The following is a 21,876-nucleotide window of genomic DNA, read 5'->3' on the forward strand; positions in this document are numbered from 1 at the left end:
TTATATATATATATATTATATATATTAGGGCTGGGCAAGTTAATGCGTTATTTTATCGCGTGTTAACGCAGTTTTTTTATTATTATGAAAGTCCGTTGCTCACTGGCTCTGAATACACATACAGACAAACCATGGGTCACAGGAGGGGTGGGATGTTGATCAATACTGGCTTGGGATGGGCGTCATCACGCGGCTCAACCAATGAGAGCATTTGTAGGAAGTTTCCGATAGCACGTGAAGACAGCAGAGAAGCGCTCTCGTTCAGCACAGTGGAGTGCGTCGTTTTGTTAACTTTGTGGTTTATTATTTTGAGTCGTTTGGGATGCGGTAGCACACGGCCCTCTAACAATATATTGCTTTACAGATCTATCACTTTTGCCGCTCAGAAATGTTCACGCAATCATGCGGCATGTATTAGAAGTCACACTACATGCGTACAGCGCCCGAGCCCAACTGAACCGCGCTCTGGCCCAGCTCTTCCTACCGAGCCAGGGACGGCTAAACGAACCGCGCCCGAGTGCGGCACGGAGCGATCACACTAGTCAAACGAATGGCTTTGGGGGTCAAATGCTCTCGGGCACGGTTCAGATTGCCTAGTGTGAGTACACCCTTATTCTCCCACATCCCGCACACACGAGTCTCTACCCGCCCGCACCCGCCCATCAAGTGTTGTCCCGCGCCGCACTCTGTTGCGTTGGGTCCGATCGTGCAGGTCTTTACTCGGAAGGTGCCTGTTATACTGTTATGATGGAGGCTCTGGACTCCATAACAATAGAGCATAACTTGTTTTTCTATAACAAACTATAAAATATTTTCTATAAAAACGTTAATGCCCTGGCAGTGATAAGTGGTATGCAGGTGCGCATGCGCGACCAAAATAAAAAATGCGCTGTGTAAATAAGTTCTGACAGCGCATTTGCGTACCGACATGGTTGACAGCTGTTAATGCACAATTACCATTTTAGATCGACAAACTGTAATACTGTATAAGATTTCTATACAATACACTACTTTTAAATTCATTATTGAATTTTTTGCATAACAATGCGATTAATCGCAATTAATCACAGAAAATCAACAAAAATTTTAATCGTTGCCCAGCACTAATATATACAGGTGCATCTCAATAAATTAGAATGTCGTGGAAAAGTTCATTTATTTCAGTAATTCAACTCAAATTGTGAAACTCGTGTATTAAATAAATTCAATGCACACAGACTGAAGTAGTTTAAGTCTTTGGTTCTTTTAATTGTGATGATTTTGGCTCACATTTAACAAAAACCCACCAACTCACTATCTCAACAAATTAGAATACTCCATAAGACCAATAAAAAAAAATGGTCTCTTCACTAGGCTACACAATCATGGGGAAGACTGTTGATCTGACAGTTGTCCAGAAGACAATGAAGACAATCCTTCACAAGGAGGGTAAGCCACAAACATTCATTGCCAAAGAAGCTGGCTGTTCACAGAGTGCTGTATCCAAGCATGCTAACAGAAAGTTGAGTGGAAGGAAAAAGATGCACAACCAACCGAGAGAACCGCAGCCTTATGAGGATTGTCAAGCAAAATCGATTCAAGAATTTGAGTGAACTTCACAAGGAATGAACTGAGGCTGGGGTCAAGGCATCAAGAGCCACCACACACAGACGTGTCAAGGAATTTGGCTACAGTTGTCGTATTCCTCTTGTTAAGCCACTCCTGAACCACAGACAACGTCAGAGGCGTCTTACCTGGGCTAAGGAGAAGAAGAACTGGACTGTTGCCCAGTGGTCCAAAGTCCTCTTTTCAGATGAGAGCAAGTTTTGTATTTCATTTGGAAACCAAGGACCTAGAGTCTGGAGGAAGGGTGGAGAAGCTCATAGCCCAAGTTGCTTGAAGTCCAGTGTTAAGTTTCCACAGTCTGTGATGATTTGGGGTGCAATGTCATCTGCTGGTGTTGGTCCATTGTGTTTTTTGAAAACCAACGTCACTGCACACGTTTACCAAGAAATTTTGGAGCACTTCATGCTTCCTTCTGCTGACCAGCTTTTTGAAGATGCTGATTTCATTTTCCAGCAGGATTTGGCACCTGCCCACACTGCCAAAAGCACCAAAAGTTGGTTAAATGACCATGGTGTTGATGTGCTTGACTGGCCAGCAAACTCACCAGACCTGAACCCCATAGAGAATCTATGGGGTACTGTCAAGAGGAAAATGAGAAACAAGAGACCAAAAAAATGCAGATGAGCTGAAGGCCACTGTCAAAGAAACCTGGGCTTCCATACCACCGCAGCAGTGCCACAAACTGATCACCTCCATGCCACGCCGAACTGAGGCAGTAATTAAAGCAAAAGGAGCCCCTACCAAGTATTGAGCACATGTACAGTAAATGAACATACTTTCCAGAAGGCCAACAATTCACTAAAAATGTTTTTTTATTGGTCTTATGAAGTATTCAAATTTGTTGAGATAGTGAATTGGTGGGGTTTTGTTAAATGTGAGCCAAAATCATCACAATTAAAAGAACCAAAGACTTAAACTACTTCAGTCTGTGTGCACTGAATTTATTTAATACACGAGTTTCACAATTTCAGTTGAATTACTGAAATAAATGAACTTTTCCACGACATTCTAATTTATTGAGATGCACCTGTACACATCTTATACACTACTTTTCAAAGGTTGGGTCTCTTTTCATTTAGGGTTTTAAGAAATGTATTATTAAGAAATTAATACTTTTATTAAGCAAGGAAACGTTAAATTGATCAAAAGTGACTGTAAAGACATTTATAATATCATAAAACATCTCTCTTGGTGTTCTTGAACACCAAATCATGTTATAATGATTTCTGGCTGCTGAAATTCAGCTTTGCCATCACAGGAATAAATTACATTTTTTTAATTTATTCAAACAGGAAATTTATTTTAAATAGTAAAATAATTCACAATATTACTGTTTTGCTGTGTTCCGGATCAAATAAATGTAGCCTTGATGAGCAGAAGAGACTTCTAAAACATTAAAAAAATCTTACTGATATATGAATATGTATTATATTACATTTATTGATGTTAATATTTTATATATACACTCACACACACACACACATGTATATATATATATTTATATTAGGGATGTAACGATTAACCGCGAGCCGGTTGAAAATCGATTCAAATATGTGATTCAAATCGGTTGAGATGCTAAACAAATCGCGATTCATTTAGTGTAGGAGTTTATATGAATGTACAGGTGCATCTCAATAAATTAGAATGTCGTGGAAAAGTTCATTTATTTCAGTAATTCAACTCAAATTGTGAAACTCGTGTATTAAAGGCAGAGTAAGTGATTTTTCAAAAACACTTTATAAAACTGATTCGGGCCGAATCGCAAAACTATATATATATATATGAGCAATATCACTCGAGTACGAGAGCGATACCGGCTCTATATCAGCATGGCTGTGAGGCAATCACAGCTGCTGATATAGAGCCGGTATCGCTTTCGTACTCGAGTGATTTTGCGTTTATACAACAGTTCGACGGAACGTGTGTAATTAAACAAGAAACAACGGAGTAATTGTGGCAAGGCACAGATCTGGCCAAGGTTACAGAAAAATTTCTGCTGCACTTAAGGTTCCTAAGAGCACGGTGGCCTCCATAATCCTTAAATGGAAGACGTTTGGGATGACCAGAACCCTTCCTAGAGCTGGCCGTCCGGCCAAACTGAGCTATTGGGGGAGAAGAGCCTTGGTGAGAGAGGTAAAGAAGAACCCAAAGATCACTGTGGCTGAGCTCCAGAGATGCAGTCGGGAGATGGGAGAAAGTTGTAGAAAGTCAACCATCACTGCAGCCCTCCACCAGTCGGGGCTTTATGGCAGAGTGGCCCGACGGAAGCCTCTCCTCAGTGCAAGACACATGAAAGCCCGCATGGAGTTTGCTAAAAAAACACCTGAAGGACTCCAAGATGGTGAGAAATAAGATTCTCTGGTCTGATGAGACCAAGATAGAACTTTTTGGCCTTAATTCTAAGCGGTATGTGTGGAGAAAACCAGGCACCTGTCCAATACAGTCCCAACAGTGAAGCATGGTGGTGGCAGCATCATGCTGTGGGGGTGTTTTTCAGCTGCAGGGACAGGACGACTGGTTGCAATTGAGGGAAAGATGAATGCGGCCAAGTACAGGGATATCCTGGATGAAAACCTTCTCCAGAGTGCTCAGGACCTCAGACTGGGCTGAAGGTTTACCTTCCAACAAGACAATGACCCTAAGCACACAGCTAAAATAACGAAGGAGTGGCTTCACAACAACTCTGTGACTGTTCTTGAATGGCCCAGCCAGAGCCCTGACTTAAACTCAATTGAGCATCTCTGGAGAGACCTAAAAATGGCTGTCCACCAACGTATACCTTCCAACCTGACAGAACTGGAGAGGATCTGCAAGGAGGAATGGCAGAGGATCCCCAATTCCAGGTGTGAAAAACTTGTTGCATCTTTCTCAAAAAGACTCATGGCTGTATTAGATCAAAAGGGTGCTTCTACTAAATACTGAGCAAAGGGTCTGAATACTTAGGTCCATGTGATATTTCAGTTTTTCTTTTTTGATAAATCTGCAAAAATGTCAACAATTCTGTGTTTTTCTGTCAATATGGGGTGCTGTGTGTACATTAATGAGGAAAAAAATTTAACTTAAATGATTTTAGCAAATGGCTGCAATATAACAAAGAGTGAAAAATTTAAGGGGGTCTGAATACTTTCCGTACCCACTGTATATATATAAATGTGCAAAATATGATTGCATGAAAAATATTACTGAAGAAGGAAAATCTAGATAGAAAACCTAAGAATATTATGTTTTTCTTATATGTTGATACATGTTTAAATTAATGTATAAAATATTTAATTTTGCACAAACATAATATACACTACCTTTCAAAATTCTGGGGTCAGTCAGATTTAATTGTAATTTTATTTATTTATTTAATACTATTATCTTTATTATTGTTTTAATTAATTAATTTATTTATTTATTTCTGTTTTCAATGTTGAAAAACCCTTATGGTGCTTAATATTTTTGTGGAAACTGTGATGCATTTTTTCAGGAATGGTTGGTGAATATTTGAAATAGAAATTTTCTGTAACATTATAAATGTATTTACTGTCAATTTTGATAAATTGCATAAATAAAAGTATTAATTTCTGTCAAAAATATAAAAAATCAGAAGCAGACTTCACAGGCTCCTATCACAGCGTGGCTCATTTTTGAAGCGGCTTGGGCTGTTAGAATGCATAGCAGTCTATTAAAGGAGATTCTGTGTTGAGTAATGAGTGCAGAGACAGGGGAGAAACACCCAGGAGAGGAGGCCATCTTTTTAACCCACTTTTTAAAATTCACTCGGCCAGACGTGGGGAGCCTGCATGGAGCCCACATCAGTGGTGAGAAAATGCCTGTCTAAGCTTAATGAAATCAGCAGGACTTCAACATCCGAATAAGAAAAAAAAGCAGGAAGCGAGAAAGCTGAGATTTAAGGGGGATTACGATATTCCGACAGTCAGCAATACATTGAGAGACGAGGGAAAACCTGGTAGAAGCAGTTAACGACTTCTTTCTCTCGTGACCAGCACGAGCGCCTGAGGCACAGCCAGTTTATGCATGTGTAGAAAATGGAAGTTTCACTCGTATGTCAAGCTGTAAGAACTAAAAGCCACCGACATGCTTTTCTGAGATGTTCTGCTGGTAACTAAGTCACTTCACATCAACGGCATCCATCCACCCTCACTTTCTTCACTTACGAGACGTGTTCATGCTGTTTACACGCTCCACCACAAAAAAAAAAGGAGAATGTAATTGGTCAAAAAGCCCTTGAGATACCATCTTCATTTATCGCAAGCTGAAGCAAGAGTGCATATCTGTGAATAAATTGCAAATGCACATGACAGTGAAGTTGACTGAGGAATGATTTTTTATGTTTTCACAGCTGGTGATTCAACAAGTACAAAAGTCTTTTTCACTGACTCTGTTAAAGAAGCAGATAAAAGCAAAGTACAGCTAGATGTTTTTTCTTGACCATGACCAGGCAAGCCAATATAGTGGCTTAAAAAGAAGATTTTTTTCTAATGGTCCATGTGAGAGTTTAGCCCTAACAAAAAAATGTAAATTTTTTTAAATGTTTTTGGCTGCATTTATTTGATTTAAAATACAGTAATGTTGTGAGATATTATTCCAATTTAAAATAACTTTTCTATTCTATTTTGATATAATAATAATAATATATCTCAGTGTATATATTGCAATATATTTCTGTCATGGCAAAGCTGAATTTTACTAATATGCTGATTTGCTGCTCAATTACTGTAATTTATTATTGTGCTCAATTATTAATATCTAATAAAAATAAATTTATAATTAATCGGTATTATTGAAAGCATTTGTTGCTGCTTAATATTTTTTCTGTCACTATTTTCAATTTAATGCATCCTTGCTCAATTAAATAATTAACATTTTAACAAAGATAAGAGAAAAATGTGCTTTATGACAATAATTACAAGATTATATATATATTTTGTTTTGTTTGTTTGTTTGTTTGTTTTTAACAGTTAACAGTTTCTTTACATATGCAACCTGCATTTTTATTGATCAAGAATAGATGAAAATTATACAGCGATAATGTGACTTAATGACAACTATACTGATAAAAACACTTTAGCTAGAAAACAACTGCATATGATCTAGAACATTCCACAATGGTTTGTAGCATCTAACTGATGCTTCCAAGACCATCACAAGTCCATACAAAAACCTCTATATGCAAAAAGTAAAATCACAATAATATTCAGTGCATCACAGAAAATCAAATGCTTAGGTTTGCAAGGTTTAAAAACATGTAGATTCAAAATGCACAGGCACAAACACATATGCATCACCTAGATGCCATCTGATGCATGTGCTTTCATCTAAAAGATGGATGTCTTCGAGACATTTATGGTTTGGAATGCATGCAAAGTATGTACACAATAAATAAAAAGCTATGCTTTCCAGATGAAGTGCTCTTTAGCAGACATCTTGGAGATGTATGTGTGCTTATTAGAGATTGGGCAAGTGACAGAAACACTCTCACACTGGCCCCCAGGCAATCCATCCTTATTGGTGAGCCCTGCAATATGATATCTTCAGAAAAAAAAAATCAATGAATGAAATAATGGTTCTTGTTCTTTACCTCTGCATAGTCTTTTATATATCGACCACAGCCTTTAGCCTGACCAACTTCTGCAAAGTTTCCTTGCCAGAAGGAAGTTCACAGGGTCAGACTAAACTGTCTGTCATCGCATACTTTGCAAAGCAGTTTCACTGTTTGACTCTATCTCTGTCTAGATATTGTGACAGTATCTGCACTCAGGAAGATAAGGACTGAGGACACACAATTACAAACCGCAAAGCATTTGTTATGAGTCATGTATTAGAAATGTTTCATTGTCAAACTACTTCCTTAATATAGCCTAAAGACTCAAGTATAAGTAAGAGATTTACTGGCTTCCTTGAAAAGACCGGAGTCTATTACTGACCTCTTATTTTTCCAATTGTGAAGATATTACAGATTTCAGCTTTAATGAGTGCCGACTGACGTCGCTCACACCTCATGCTGTGCAGCACTGGCAAACCAGACACGTTTCATATTAATTATGCTGAAAAATTCTCTCAGTGAGATTACATCAACATAAAGCCCATCAGAAACATCCATCTGTCCTGTCTTGTATCCAAAAACATGACAAAGAGCAAACGAATAGCTAAATCTTTTGTAGTGTAAACAGTTGTGCCAATTTCTGACTTCTGTCAGGACACATTTGTGATGAGACAAGGCTTGTGAGGGCCGATGAGATTATAGGCGACGATCCTTGAGCTGGACAGACTTTCAGGAATACTATGTGATGACTGCGGGGATACGGCATGGATAGAGTAAATGTGATTAAATACACCCTTTTCTTCCTTAAGTTCATTATTTTGGGCAAAAGAAGCAAGTTCACTTCACAAAAGAACAGGCCAATAGGATTCTCATAAAAAAAAAGTTCACCACAATTTCATGTCTGCTTTATTATTTGATTTGTGATCTTGTTAACGTGCACACACAAACATTTTTGGAACCTTAATAGAATATATAACTGTTAATGAAATTTGACATTTACTTTTGGTAAATCATTTCATTGTAGTTATTCTCATAATTGATTTTGGTCAGTATAAGAGTTTTTAAATGTTTTTGCAAGAAGTCTCATATGCTCATTAAAGGGGTGGTTAGGATTGGATTGGTCTAGGATTGATTGTGTTTATGGGGTGCAGTCTAACATGTTAATGCTTCGTTTTTTTGAAAACGCATTATTTTTCACATAATTTACATAATTTATTCTTCTCTGAAAAACACACTGATCATTTCCTTCTTTTATGAAGCCCCTCCCTCCCCTCAGAAATAGGCGATGGGCTCTGATTAGTTAGCTAGCCCAGTGTGTTGTGATTGGCTAAACCGCCTCTAGTGCACGTCTAATCCTCCCGCCCCTCACCTCAGCGGCATGTGCTCAGCTCAAAATAGAGCAAAAATAACACAAATTTTGTAAAAAAAATAAAAAAATAAATAATGCAATTTAAAATATTTGTTTTATAGTTGAAAATATTTTATAATGTAATATATAAAGCTGAATTTTCATCATCATTACTCGTCTTCATGGTCACATGATCCTTTAGATATCATTCTAATATGCCGATTTGCTGCTCAAAAACATATTTTTTTATTATTATTAATGTTGAAAATAGTTGATTAGCTGATCTGGCATTTCCCAGATATAAAGCTTGATACAGACAGTTACATATAAAATGAAACCTGCTCATTCAATTGATACCAGCGTATAATCATTTAAAATCCATAAAACTGACATAAAACTACCCTAGTAAAAAAGTTATATATTTAAAATACATTATTTCATACTAAGTATAGTTCAAATCTATTAACATATTTACAGACTTACTGTTATAAAAATTATAATTAAACTTTATTTGGAGTACTACTCGTGCACAGTGCACATCAATATTAATATTAAGCCTAAAATGTCACTATTGATGAGGATTGCATGATCTTTGAATAATATCAGTCAGTCAATGCAAGATATTTAAAGTGTACCTAAAGCATATTTGCAATAGTTCCACTTTAGCACAATCAAATATACTTCAGTATATCTTTAGTTGGACTTCAGCACTACTTTAACAAAACAAAATTAGTTGTTTCAATTTAGCAGACTTTAAGTATACCAGTTTAGTATACTAAAAGTACAATTGCAGGGTATTTTTATTAAGTACATACATGTTTAAATGTATTTATACTTAGCATGGAATAAATGTATTTCAAATACATTTTAGTATATTTATATTTCACTAGGGTACACTTTACCTTAACATCCTGTAAATACTTGCACAGAGACTTCTACTATCACCTCGGTTGGGTGGTGGTTACGTATGATCCCCCCTCCCTAGCTTATTTTATTAATTAAATAGATGGTGTTACAACTCACCACGGGTTACAACACTTCTCACTCTTCCCTATGGTTAGGATGTAATCATTATAATTATTCAGAACAATAGCAGTTCATGGGAGTTCCTCGCAAGTGTAAGTCTGTGAGCTTTTGATGAGCACTTGAGTCTTGTATTGACACTCATCTGTAAATATTCAGGGACTGGGAATGACTTATTATAAGCAATTCAGCAGAATTATGTGAAAATGACTGATAAAAGACTTATTTATAGTGCTCTGGGAGGTTGATCATGAATGGATATGCTAATAAACTACAAAAGGAAATTATGGAATGATAATTCAAACCTATCCTTTGATGACACAAAAATACACTCTTGTGCATTAATATTCATATTTCTCCCTTAATATTCGACTTATATTTATGCATAAGCATTTCATGCTAATTGGTAATGCAGTACTAAAACGATCTTCGCTTGCATGCACGACAAAAGTAGCTCATAAGTTTCACTGAGAAACCAAAATAATTATTGATAAATATAATTATATTTTACTCAGTATTGAAAAGTATCAGCAAAAAAGTTCAGTTAAGTTTTTTAATTAAAAATTTAATTACTTAATAAAATTTTTGTATTTTTATGCTTATTCGAGTATCACACTGATCACTTAGCAATGTAAATCTCTAATGAATTCAGTTTATGATTACAAGTTTAAGAGTCTGAATTTCAATTAGATTGGCCACGTCCCACAGGAAGTTGAACTGGCATGACAGGAAAAGGAATGTAAGGAAGTTTAATAGAGTACTACATGGATGACATATTTTCATAGGCCAAACCATGGAAATTAGCTTTTTTTTCCCCGGTTAAATGCCTTAAAAAAGGTCTGTGGTTAACACAAGCTCAAGATATTTTCAGATTTAATTCCACAATATAAAATAAATCAGTAATACCCCATTCATGATTTTTCTTTTTCTTTTTAAAGGTATTTACATGTGGCTAAATGGACTACAGAGGCTGTCAGGGACATTGAATGTCATAATGGCTATCAAGTAAACATAACTACTCACTAGTCTGCTTTCACAGCCTCACTGGGTTTATAATTGTGGTCTTGCAAACTTTTCAACCTTAAACATTTAAATAAAGACTGAAAGAGTTGTTGTTTGGTGATGGCGGCGTCGAAGTCATGCAACCGTGGTATAGATTGTTATAGCCTACTTCTGCCGATTGAAGCCTTAAAATTCATAAAAGTTGTGTTCATTTGTAAAGATTATCATGATGAAAAAAATGTGTAGGAATCATAAATGCATGTTGGTCACAGAGCTAATTTTTTGCAATAATCCAAAAGCCAATGGAAAAATTGGCCTATTGGGTTTTTGTGGAGGGAACCAAGGTGATGCAAACTTATGGGATTCCAACTGGGTTGGACTACAAAAATACGTCATCACTGCAGCACTCTATTCAAGCACACTGGCTATTTATTGGTATTCATAAATCACACATTAATGCCTTATTCTGCATGACCACATTTTAGATCCCTTAACCCTAACTATTAATAAGCAGCAAATTAGGAGTTTAATGAGGCAAAAGTCATAGTTAATAGTAAGTTAATAGTGAGAATTGGTCCTTAAAATAAAGCGTGACCCTTTTTGATTTACTTTTTTCAAAACTTTCAGCCAAGTTTTTATTTTATTTTATTCGTCTTGGAAAAAAAACAGCAGAATACAGGTTTGGAATAAAATATGGTTGAGTAAATAATGACAGCACTTTAAATTTTAATAAACTATTGCCTTAAAAAAAACAGTGAGCTGAATCAACAAGCACTAATCTGTAATTCCAGTATTGGATAGAAGCAAAAAATGTCCAATGCTTGATCAGTGGACGCTATGACGCGTTTCCTCGCTACATTCAGTCTCTTTATAAAGCTCTGCTCCCTGTCCACCCACAGCCATCTGCTACGCTCGGCTTTGGACGCACAGCTTGGCATTTTGTCCGTGCTGGCAGCTCACCGTGGCAATAACTGAACTCGCCCGTGTTCCTTACAGTTGTCGGAAAAACAGTAAAAGAGTGACAAACATGATGAGCGTGTTTGTGTGTGTGTGTCACGACAGAAGCAGAATAACTCCTCAGCCTGCTTTTAAAGACATTACTGCCATTCAAAACCAAAAAGTGTGAAACTGTGATTCACGGTTGCGGGTGCACTTTTATACAACAGTTCTATAAACAAGAAGTTATATAAAGTTACTTACATTTCAGACACAACATGATCAGCTATTCTGGTTAGTTTTGCTCCTTCAATGGAAAGTGTTTGATAAAATATTATGAACCAAACTATCTATTTGTATAGTGATTATCACATAATATATAGTATTTACACTATATATGATATAAATTGTTTAATATGCAGAGATGAATATTACAGCTGCATGCAACTAAACATTGTTTTAAACATTTCTAACACCTCTGTTTGGTGTTACAACTGTTACAACTGTTTGGAAATGTTCTATACATCTCTTAGTGGCATTAATATTACTAAAGCTTTTTCCAGACAGACTGCATTACAGATAGTGACACGGAAGGCTTACCAAGCCAATGCTCTCCTGTTATCTTGCCAAATCCTCCACGATAAGCTTCCCAGTCACGGAAAAAGTTAACAGAGCCATCTTCTCTACGTTGAATCACCTGAAAAAAGTAAAAAATGTAATTGTCGTACATTTAAACACACTGTTATCAATATTATATTCATGCAGAGGTGATATGTGTATAAGCCGCCTACAACAGGAAAATGTATGATTATTAAAGACACCGCTTTAACGCAAACTGTAGCCTTCCCTGAATAATTTTGCCCTCAGAATGGTAAAGTTACAACATCTATCAGCAGGGATAACCCTCATCCTTCGGACTAAACTGCTTTGATGAGAGGTGCATGATATAGCTATTATCATATGGCGGATATTAGATTTTTTACGATTCTATATATATACAGTGGGTACGGAAAGTATTCAGACCCCCTTAAATTTTTCACTCTTTGTTATATTGCAGCCATTTGCTAAAATCATTTAAGTTAATTTTTTTTCCTCATTAATGTACACACAGCACCCCATATTGACAGAACTTAGATTCGCCATCATCTAACACACATAAAATGAATCTTTACAAAACATTAATTATACAAAAAAAAAGTCATCTTTAGCAAATTGTAAAATTAATATGCATTTTCAAACAGTATTATAATGTTGTAATTTCTAAATTCACTTGTAGTACTTATTGATTTTAGCTTTTAGTGTTTTACTTTTAATCTATTTCGACAAAACAGTATACATTTTAAAATCAGCTATTTATTAGTTATTAGTAATAACATGAAAAAAACAACAACTTATCTGTATTGGCCAGAATTTTACGAACCATCCATCTATAATTTTTAAGTTAACTTACAATTTTGAATGAAATACAAATATACTTCTACTTCACATTTCTCTGTGCTTGACAAAAGGCATTCTGGGATTGTTACATTATAATGCCTTAAAATACTCTCTAGGTAAGCAGCTCCCTAGGTTTTGGAACACAAAGCTAGACCTATGACCATTACCAGACAGGCAAGCACAGCACTATCTTGTCATATCTTATGTCAACCCTCTGCTCGCTTCTACTTAAAAACAGAAAGCTAATGAATCCTGGTGAAACCTGATTCAGTCTCTAGGTAGCTAAAACACGCGTCTCTTTCCTGCAGGTACATCCTTTGTCTTTGGTATGCAGATGTATTCTTTACTCTGAGAGGAATGAAGGGGAAACATGTAAATTGACTGGAGATGGATATTTCAGGAGTGCGGTACAGAGGACGCATGTAGACGGGTCGGGGTCCTCAAGGGAAAGGTGATGCACACGTGGAATTCAAAGTGAAATTCAGACACTAATTGACTCCTGATCCTTTTATAGAAGATTAATCAGGCAGGCAGTGGATCAATGGCTGTTGAAAATTCCAGCAAAGGAGAAGTCTTGCCATCAATGTAAATGAGCCAAGCACAGCACCCTTCTCACATGCTCACCAGTGCCTGCCAAGACGAAAACACACATGCCTCCAGGGACAGATCCCAGAGGAACACCCTCACCTAAACAAGTCAGGAAGAACTCAAGGAACTCAACACTCAAGGAAAACCACTTTCCGACCTCTCATGTCATTCCAAACCTGTATGACTTTTATAAATTTTATCAATTACATTTTTAAAGGATTTTTGACTTAATATTATATATTGTAATATAGAATTTAATTATACATATATTTTAATTATATAAAACAATTGCACAATAAAACTACTAAAAATGAAATTACAAAACATTAATACTTTCATAATACTTTACTCCACATAACACACTGCTTTTAATACAGTAATACAATAAGCTTTTAATGAAGCAACTCAACGTTCCTTCATTACTAGTTCTAAAGTGACGTTTTCGAATTAGTAACGGAGGCTTGGGCTCAGCTGTTAATTGTGCTATTGCTCATATATATACACTAAAAATAACAAATGCACAATAAAACTACAAAACTGAAATGAAAAGAAAAATGAAAAGAAAAAATATGAAAAGAAAAACTGATTAAAAATATGAACCTATTTAATTTAATTTAAAGGGATAGTTCTACTAACCCTTTAATTTAATGTAATTTTAAAACTATAGACATAAAAAAACTAATGAAAATGACAAACTCACAACAAAATTACTAAAACTTTAAAATGAAATAGTGCTGTCAATCAATTAAAAAAAACATAAAATATAAAAAATATATAATTAATCGCACATTCTTTCTGTAATTAATCGCGATTAATCACGATTAATCCCACCTAACATTCAAGTTTTTAAATATACTTTTATATTGCAATAATTTCACATTTAATCTTCAAATTAATGTACAAACAACATAAAGACAGTATTTTTTAATATTTGTTTAATGGCATCTTTTTTATGACTGAAGGCCAGTATCACTAATACCAATTAATACTGATTTCTCTATAAAAAATATCTCCCTAATATTTAACCATTGACTATAGCCATTCAACATTACATTATAATTAAGAGCTATCAATTTTAACATTTATTAGACTTTAAAAACTTCTAATTTAAGTGAACTTAAAACAATCTTCACATAAACCCATTATAATAAATGTCATATTTAGCTAGGCTACCTGTGCCCTTCAGCAGAAATATACAGCAATTGAATAAAGCTATCAAACACTAAATTCTAAACTAAATACAGACAAATCCTTAAAGCTATAAAAGTTATTGATTTCCTCTTTTTTCTTTTATTCTTGATGAACAGACATCACAGCAGCTGGTTATTAGGTTGTTTTGGCTGCTATTTCTTTAAGAGCTGCCGCTGCTGAAAGTGACGCGGAGCTGACACACATCGTATTTTCTCTCTACTCTCTTTACCTTTTCTGACCCATTTCAAGTCTTAAAGTCTCTACTAATGAACTGACGAGTTAAATCGGGTGTGTTAGATGAGGGAGACAGTGCTGGGCTGCTCCAGGACAGTTTGGAAAACCATTTCAGAGACTTGTTCTTAATAAATGTGACTCATAAATAACATATTACATGCATGCACATGTTTTATGGCAGCTTTAATCGCCTTTTTGGTAACTTCATGCCTTAACTGACCATGACATTGCATGCACGTAGTTTCTTTCGCGATTTGATATGAAATGATACAAGCTACAGCGCACGCCGGTGCCTTTTGTGCGTGCAATTGAAGATCACGCACTGCGAGCACAGTACAGTTTCTGCGCTTGAAGTAATGTGGAGCGTGCGTCTGAAACGTCTACGTCTTGATGTGGTCATAAAGACGTTCTGCGACTGAATTAATGCACTTCATGTAAAAAAAAAGAGACAGAAGTAGCAGTTATGAGTGGGGTGGCCAACCCTAGGCTCCACCCCTGCGTTAACAGCGTTAAATAATTTTTACGCGTTAAACTGAAAAAATTAATCGCCTGCGTTAACGCGTTAATTTTGACAGAACTAAATGAAAACAGAACATTTAAAAAACAGTTCAAAACATTAACAAAACTACAAGTATAATAGTACATTAATGATAAAATAACAAAATAACATTTTCCCGACCTCTGAACGTTGTCTAAGACTGCAACACGTACTTTGCGCTATCAATTGCTGCCACATGTGAAAATCATGTTTGTGTCGCTAGAAACGCATGAATTCACATACTCGCGTAGGAGTTTCAGTCCTGAATATACTGAAGGTGTTTTTTTCCTTGTTAGAGGAGTTTGTGTTTAGCTAAGGGGCTTTATGTGTGATGACACACAACGTATAGATTCTGCAGAGAAGACCTTTGAGTGGGACCTTCCGGGCATGTGATCTTGGAAAACACAGCCGCTCTCTCAATAAAACATGCCAACACTCTGTGCAGGTGCTTTGGGCTGCATTCAAAATTAATGGATGTGGCTTGACTCTGAATAAATCCTTTCATTGGTTCCTCTTCCAATCCGCAGAGCAACCAAAAAGATTTTAATTATTCACCATAATCTCTGTAAATGAACACTGAGCCACCTTTCAGCAGTGGGCTCACTTAATCTTTATTGTACCTCGAGTATAAAACAGGTAATTAAAATACAGGGAAATTTTCGTGTTCTGATAAATATTTCATAAGTGCTGCTTTGAATATTCCCACCGGCGCAGCATGAGCAGACTTCAAGCGAGGCGCCGTTTAGATGGTGGAAAATCAGATGCATATTTCAGGTGGGCACATCTTGGGGCATTCCTAGGGTTCAGAGAGGGGATACTGGGGGCGACTGATGGCTTCAGGCCTGTTGTGTCACTGCACAGCTGAATAGCTGACTAAAAACATTTGCTGCACTAAATACATGCAAATAAAGATTAGGGCTATCAATTTTACACATTTATTTTTGTGTAGGACATATCGGAGCAGGATGTCAGACTATATAGGGTAAGACGTTACAATCAAACCTGTAAACAGTAAAATAACTTTGAAATAAAATCAATTCATGATGCTGTAAGTCAAACACAGAAAAAAAAATTATTAAATAATACACATTTATGCTAAATACATGTATATGATACTAGCTATATATATTACAATTTAACAATATATATATATAAACAAATATAAATATTTTTATTATATTTAAACATTTTCATTACTTAAAAAAGTTAAATAAAACAGAAAAATCTTTTTTTTAGCTAGTTGTCAAAGCAACATTTAGCTTATTTTGATTCGCTAAAATAACTTAAAAATTGAAAGAAAAATGTATATATAATTTATTGTATATTTATTTATTTATTAATTTATCTTATTATATAGATATAGATATATAGATAACTACTAACATTGACACATTACTAACATTAAACAGGTCTAACATTAAACATAATCAAAATTATTTAAAGTTTAAAATTAAAAAGATAACAGAGGATATAAAAATAAAAAACTGATTCAAAATATTAATAAAACCTATACTCTAATACTCTCACTGATACTAAAACTACACTGATATGTAAAATTAAATATCAACATAGCATATCATTACATATGGAACGATATTCCGGACTATTTTCAAAAGGAATTGCAAATTGTATTTTCAATTGCGTTTTCCATATGTGGATGCATAAATTGTGACATAATCCAAATGCAATTGCAAATCCTGCATTACCGTTTGCATTTTCGCTTTCGCGAACGCACAGTGACTGCCAAATTTCAAATGAAAAAGCAAAGTCCATTTGCAACTGTATTTCGCATGTCTTAGGAGTTACGAGCCTGTCATATTTAAATAGCAATATTAATTACCACGTCTGCTTTTTCACTCTCGCTGCGTCGCGCATGTAACCTGCCAAAACTCAAATGGAATCGCAATTCCTTTTGCATTTGAATTTCCGATGTCTACATGGAAAGCTGCCAATCATCGTCAGGGGCGGGACTATACTAGGGGGCGTGTTTGTATTGGGAGGTGACGTCACTCACAGAAGACCGTGCCGAATGCTCTGATCAATGGAGGTAATCGGTAAAGGCTCCGCTAAAGGCAGCTAGCAATCAGTTTCGTACCTGTGTGAACGAATAGACAGTGCAACCTTCTTGGCACAATACATAATTATGTCTTTTTTACCCCAAATGTAGCGATTATCCCCTGCTAACAGCGGGAGCCACAACGGTACGCACAATAGGTCAATATTCACTATTAACCAAACGCTTTTCACCTGTCTCAGCATCTCTCACGGTTTACACTCACTTACACTTTTAATCCGTAATAGAGAGCGTGTCACACCTGCCTCAAGACCTTTTACGTAATGAAATGATTGACAGCCCTAGTAAGGATGTAAATCAATATTATTTTCATCATGATGTCATAAACAGAAGGGAACCACTGTGTTCTGCTCTTGCTGTTGTGTTCCTCTGTGCATCTATTTTCCTTAGCCTAATTCCAGAGCCACACTCCAGCTGATGTGTCCCAAAAGCAATTTCTCCTGTTACAATGAATCTCCAATGGCAGCAGAGCACACGGCAGCAGACGTGAGTCCTTCGACGCAGATGAGGCTCAGCTCCAGGTCGCTGCATCGGGCCGCAAACGGTCACGCACTTTGTTTGAAGCGCTAACGCAGATGGATGACCTTGTTCCACAGGAGACGAGATGTTTTTTAGTTTCACAATTGCACAATTCAGACAGAGAATGAGCCGGACAATCTTCCCTCCTTAAGACAGTTGACTTGAGTCACTCGCTCAGAAGGAAAGCAGCCTTAAGAATCGTCTTGTTATCTCTTAATTATCTACGCTTTGATTTGCAGCACTACGGCAGACAGCACACAGCGAGGCCCAGGGGAGTTTTGAAACACCTCTAGCGAGCTGGTAAAAATTAATAATTGTTCACAAAGGCTGAACCTCCCTCATATTAGCTGAAGTATTTCATTTGCAGTCAATGTAAGAGAGGGAGTGTGTGAAAGATTAAAAGGAAAATGAGAATTGTGTTGAATATTCAGAAATGATGGAGTGTTTTGGCTCCCTTGAGCGAATTAGATTACGAATTTATTTCACCGTTTTGCAGCCGATGGCTAGGTTTAATTCTAAAGAAGAGGAAAAGAAGTGAGAGTTTATTGGTCTAACAAAGGTTCTATAGTATCTAATTTATCTTTTGGAGTGCAGGTAATGACCTCTGTAATTTCTCAAGAGATATCCTTTGTAATCTACCTCATTTTTCATTGTTTTGCTATGTTGGTTGGAAGTGAGAACTAATTGTTCATAGGATAACCAACAGGCCAGATAAGACATGGGGGAGACCAAATCTTGTTGTCAGAGTTTTCTTGCAGATGAGAATTTTATTTTTGAAAGACACATCCATTAAAGTCTTGGTTACAAAAAAAAAAAAAAAAAAAACAGCTACCCACATACAACAAAAAGGGTGTTTCCAATGCAGCGTCTATGGGAGGGACTTTAAATTTGAAATAAATATATATATATATATATATATATTTTTTGTTTGTTTGTTTTTTGTGGAAATTTAAGCCAACATGCTTAGTTACATAACTGTATAGTAATGTCTGGTGACGTAAATACATAAGATATCTAATCTCTTTTTTAAATTGATGGATGCAAAACAATAAAAGATTATTCAGGACAAATAAATATTTCTGGCATCAACACTTCACATTATGTATAATAGTTTACTTCTTTTTTTGTTTTCTTTTTTTCTCAGAGGTACATTACATTTCAGGTCAAAGAAATACAGTCGTGGTCAGAATTATTGGCACCCTTGGTAAATATGATCAAAGAAGGCTGTGAAAATAAATCTGCATTGTTAATCATTTTGATCTTTTATTTTTAAAAATTCACAAATATCTAACCTTTCATTGAACTAAAACAGTTGAAAATGGGGGAAAATCTCATTATGAAATAAATGTTTTTCTCAAATACACGTTGGACACAATTATTGGCAGCCCTAGAAATTCTAATGAGTAAAATATCTGTTAAGTATATTCCCATTCATATTTACAATTTTGAGCATACCAGGGTGATTATGAACATGAAATTATCCAGCCATGGCTTCCTGTTTCACAGGAATATAAACAGGAGGGAAAACAAAGGCCAAATTCCCTTAATCATCCATCACAATGAGAAAAACCAAAGAATATATTTCTGATGTGCAGCAAAAGATAATTGAGCTTCACAAATGAAAGTGACTTTAAGAAAAGAGTTAGAGCAGTGAAAATTCCCATTTCCACCATCAGGGCAATAATTAAGAATTTCCAATCAACAGAAAATGCTACAAATCTGCCTGGAAGAGGAGGTGTGTCTATATCGTCCTAATGCACAGTGAGGAGGAGAGTTTGAGTGGCTAAAGACTCTCCAAGGACCACAGCTGGAGAATTGCAGAAAATAGTTGAGTCTCAGGGTCAGAAAACCTTAAAAAAAAAATCAAACAGCACCTACACCACATGTTGTCTGGGAGGGTTTCAAGAAAAGAAAATGCTCTCATCCAAAAACAAACTCCAGCATATTCAGTTATCAGACACGACTGGAACTTCAAATGGGACTGGCTTCTATGGACAGATGTAACAAAAAAAAATAGCTTTTTAGCAACAAACACTCAAGATAAAAAGTACCCCATGTGTACAATGAAACATACTGCTGTATTATTAATGTTGTGGGCCTATATTTCTGCTGGAGGTCCTGGACATCTTGTTTAGATACATGGCATCTTTGATTCCATCAAATACCAACAGATAAAAAAATCAATAAGTGACTTAATGACTTATAAGTGACTCTGTAAAAAAAAAAAAAAAAGACGTTTCCACTGTCATACTAAGAGATACAGCTTATTTAACAGTGGGGCATGTTGCCACAGTAGAACCTGCTATTAAAACACCTATTATAGGCTTTCAGACAAAATTAAACCAGTAAAATATTCACAATGCACAAAACATAAGTTTGAAATTGTAACATAAAATTGTTGTGAACAACAAATATTGTAATGGATAAAATTACAACACATAAAATGATAACCACCCCCCAATAAAAACCTGAAATTATGTAGCTGACTCTTATTTTATCAGTTGATAAAAAAGTGGTTGTGTGGTTGATAAGAAAAATTAAAAGTACATTAAAAAAAATTCCTAATTGCTACGAATATTATATTTTATATAATAATAATAATAATAATAACAATAGGAGGCTGCAATATCTCTATTCTTCTGGCGGAAGCAGCTTCCCCGCAAGCCGTATAGGCACTGCCGGTTAGACCAGACGAATGCCTACAGGCCCGGGAAGGAAGTACCGGGTCTCCCCGCCAGGAGGAGGCGGACTTAGGACACAATTGCATCGCTACCGCCCGCTCCACCGGGGGGATCGCCGAATACCCCTTCGCTGCACCGCCGTCGAGGGTGGTGAGGGAGGAGGAGCCCGCCGGCCGGTTTCTGGCAGTAAAAGGTGCCGTCCACGACCTGGTGAGCTCGTCAATCACCTCCGGGAAGAAAGGCACCGGGGGGGCGCTGAGAACCAGCGCGAGCCACCCCGAGAAACCAATCATCCAGCCTTGAGGGCTCGGGACGCGGTGGAGGTTTCCACTCGAGCCCGACCCTTTCGGCGGCCCGGGAAAGCATAGCTGTCATCTCCGGATCCGATTCAGGCTTTGCCACCGTCCCGGAGGGTGGCAGCGCGGCCGAATCCTCATCGGACAGCTCTCCCTCCGATGCTGAGATCGACATCTGGTCGGGGGGAGGTCCACTGGATACCGCTGGTACGCTCTTTAAAGAGGGCCCAGCGCGTTCCGTGGGTCGCTCCACTGGATCGGAGGAGCAAGAGGAGTGATGGTCCCCAGAGGGTTGGTTCCCTGCGGGGTTTGCCATCACTGTAACCCTCAAACCGCCCGCGCTACTGCTGGAAGTGGTTCTCGTCTGCCTTCCGCCAGAACGAGCCCCAGATCGCGGCATCGGCAACGGGACTCCGCCCCCTTGCGAGTAGCGGAGCCTGGTTTGCAGCTCCGAGATGGTCATCTTCCCGCAATGAGAACATGACTCATCCACGAAGGCCACCTCAGCGTGCTTAATGCCCAGACACGTGAGGCAGCGATCGTGACCATCACCCGGTGCCAGGTAACGACCGCACCCAGAAACGCACGGGTGAAACGGCATCCTTATAAGGACGATCCGTCGTCTTTATAAAGACGCACCCGTGTAGCTCTTTTAGAGAAATTTGCTCTTTTTAGGAAATGCTCTTTTAGTGCTGAGGCGCACAGGGGAGATGGCCGCTTTGCAACATGACAGGGGGTAGTGCAGCCTGAAGTGCGCAACCCACTCGACACTGGAACGACCACCGCTGAAGCGCCGTCCCGCCAACACAGAAAGCTTCCGAGAGCGTGCTGAACTCGTAGTTCTCGAAATAAA

At 37.1% G+C, this 21,876-nt stretch overlaps 1 protein-coding gene across 2 annotated transcripts in view; it reads right to left on the reverse strand.

Annotated features, from left to right (window-relative positions):
* Window positions 1-21,876, reverse strand: part of fibcd1a (fibrinogen C domain containing 1a) — a 126,699-nt gene that overhangs the window by 27,776 nt on the left and 77,047 nt on the right. For both annotated transcript variants that reach the window (XM_016534551.1, XM_016534552.1), the window contains one exon: window positions 12,066-12,162. In XM_016534551.1, the coding sequence (XP_016390037.1) occupies window positions 12,066-12,162 (97 nt within the window). The remainder of the gene's footprint in view (window positions 1-12,065; window positions 12,163-21,876) is intronic.

This window comes from Sinocyclocheilus rhinocerous, unplaced genomic scaffold, assembly GCF_001515625.1.
Source record: "Sinocyclocheilus rhinocerous isolate Xijiao unplaced genomic scaffold, SAMN03320098_v1.1 scaffold785, whole genome shotgun sequence".
Classification (NCBI taxonomy): Eukaryota; Metazoa; Chordata; class Actinopteri; order Cypriniformes; family Cyprinidae; genus Sinocyclocheilus; species Sinocyclocheilus rhinocerous.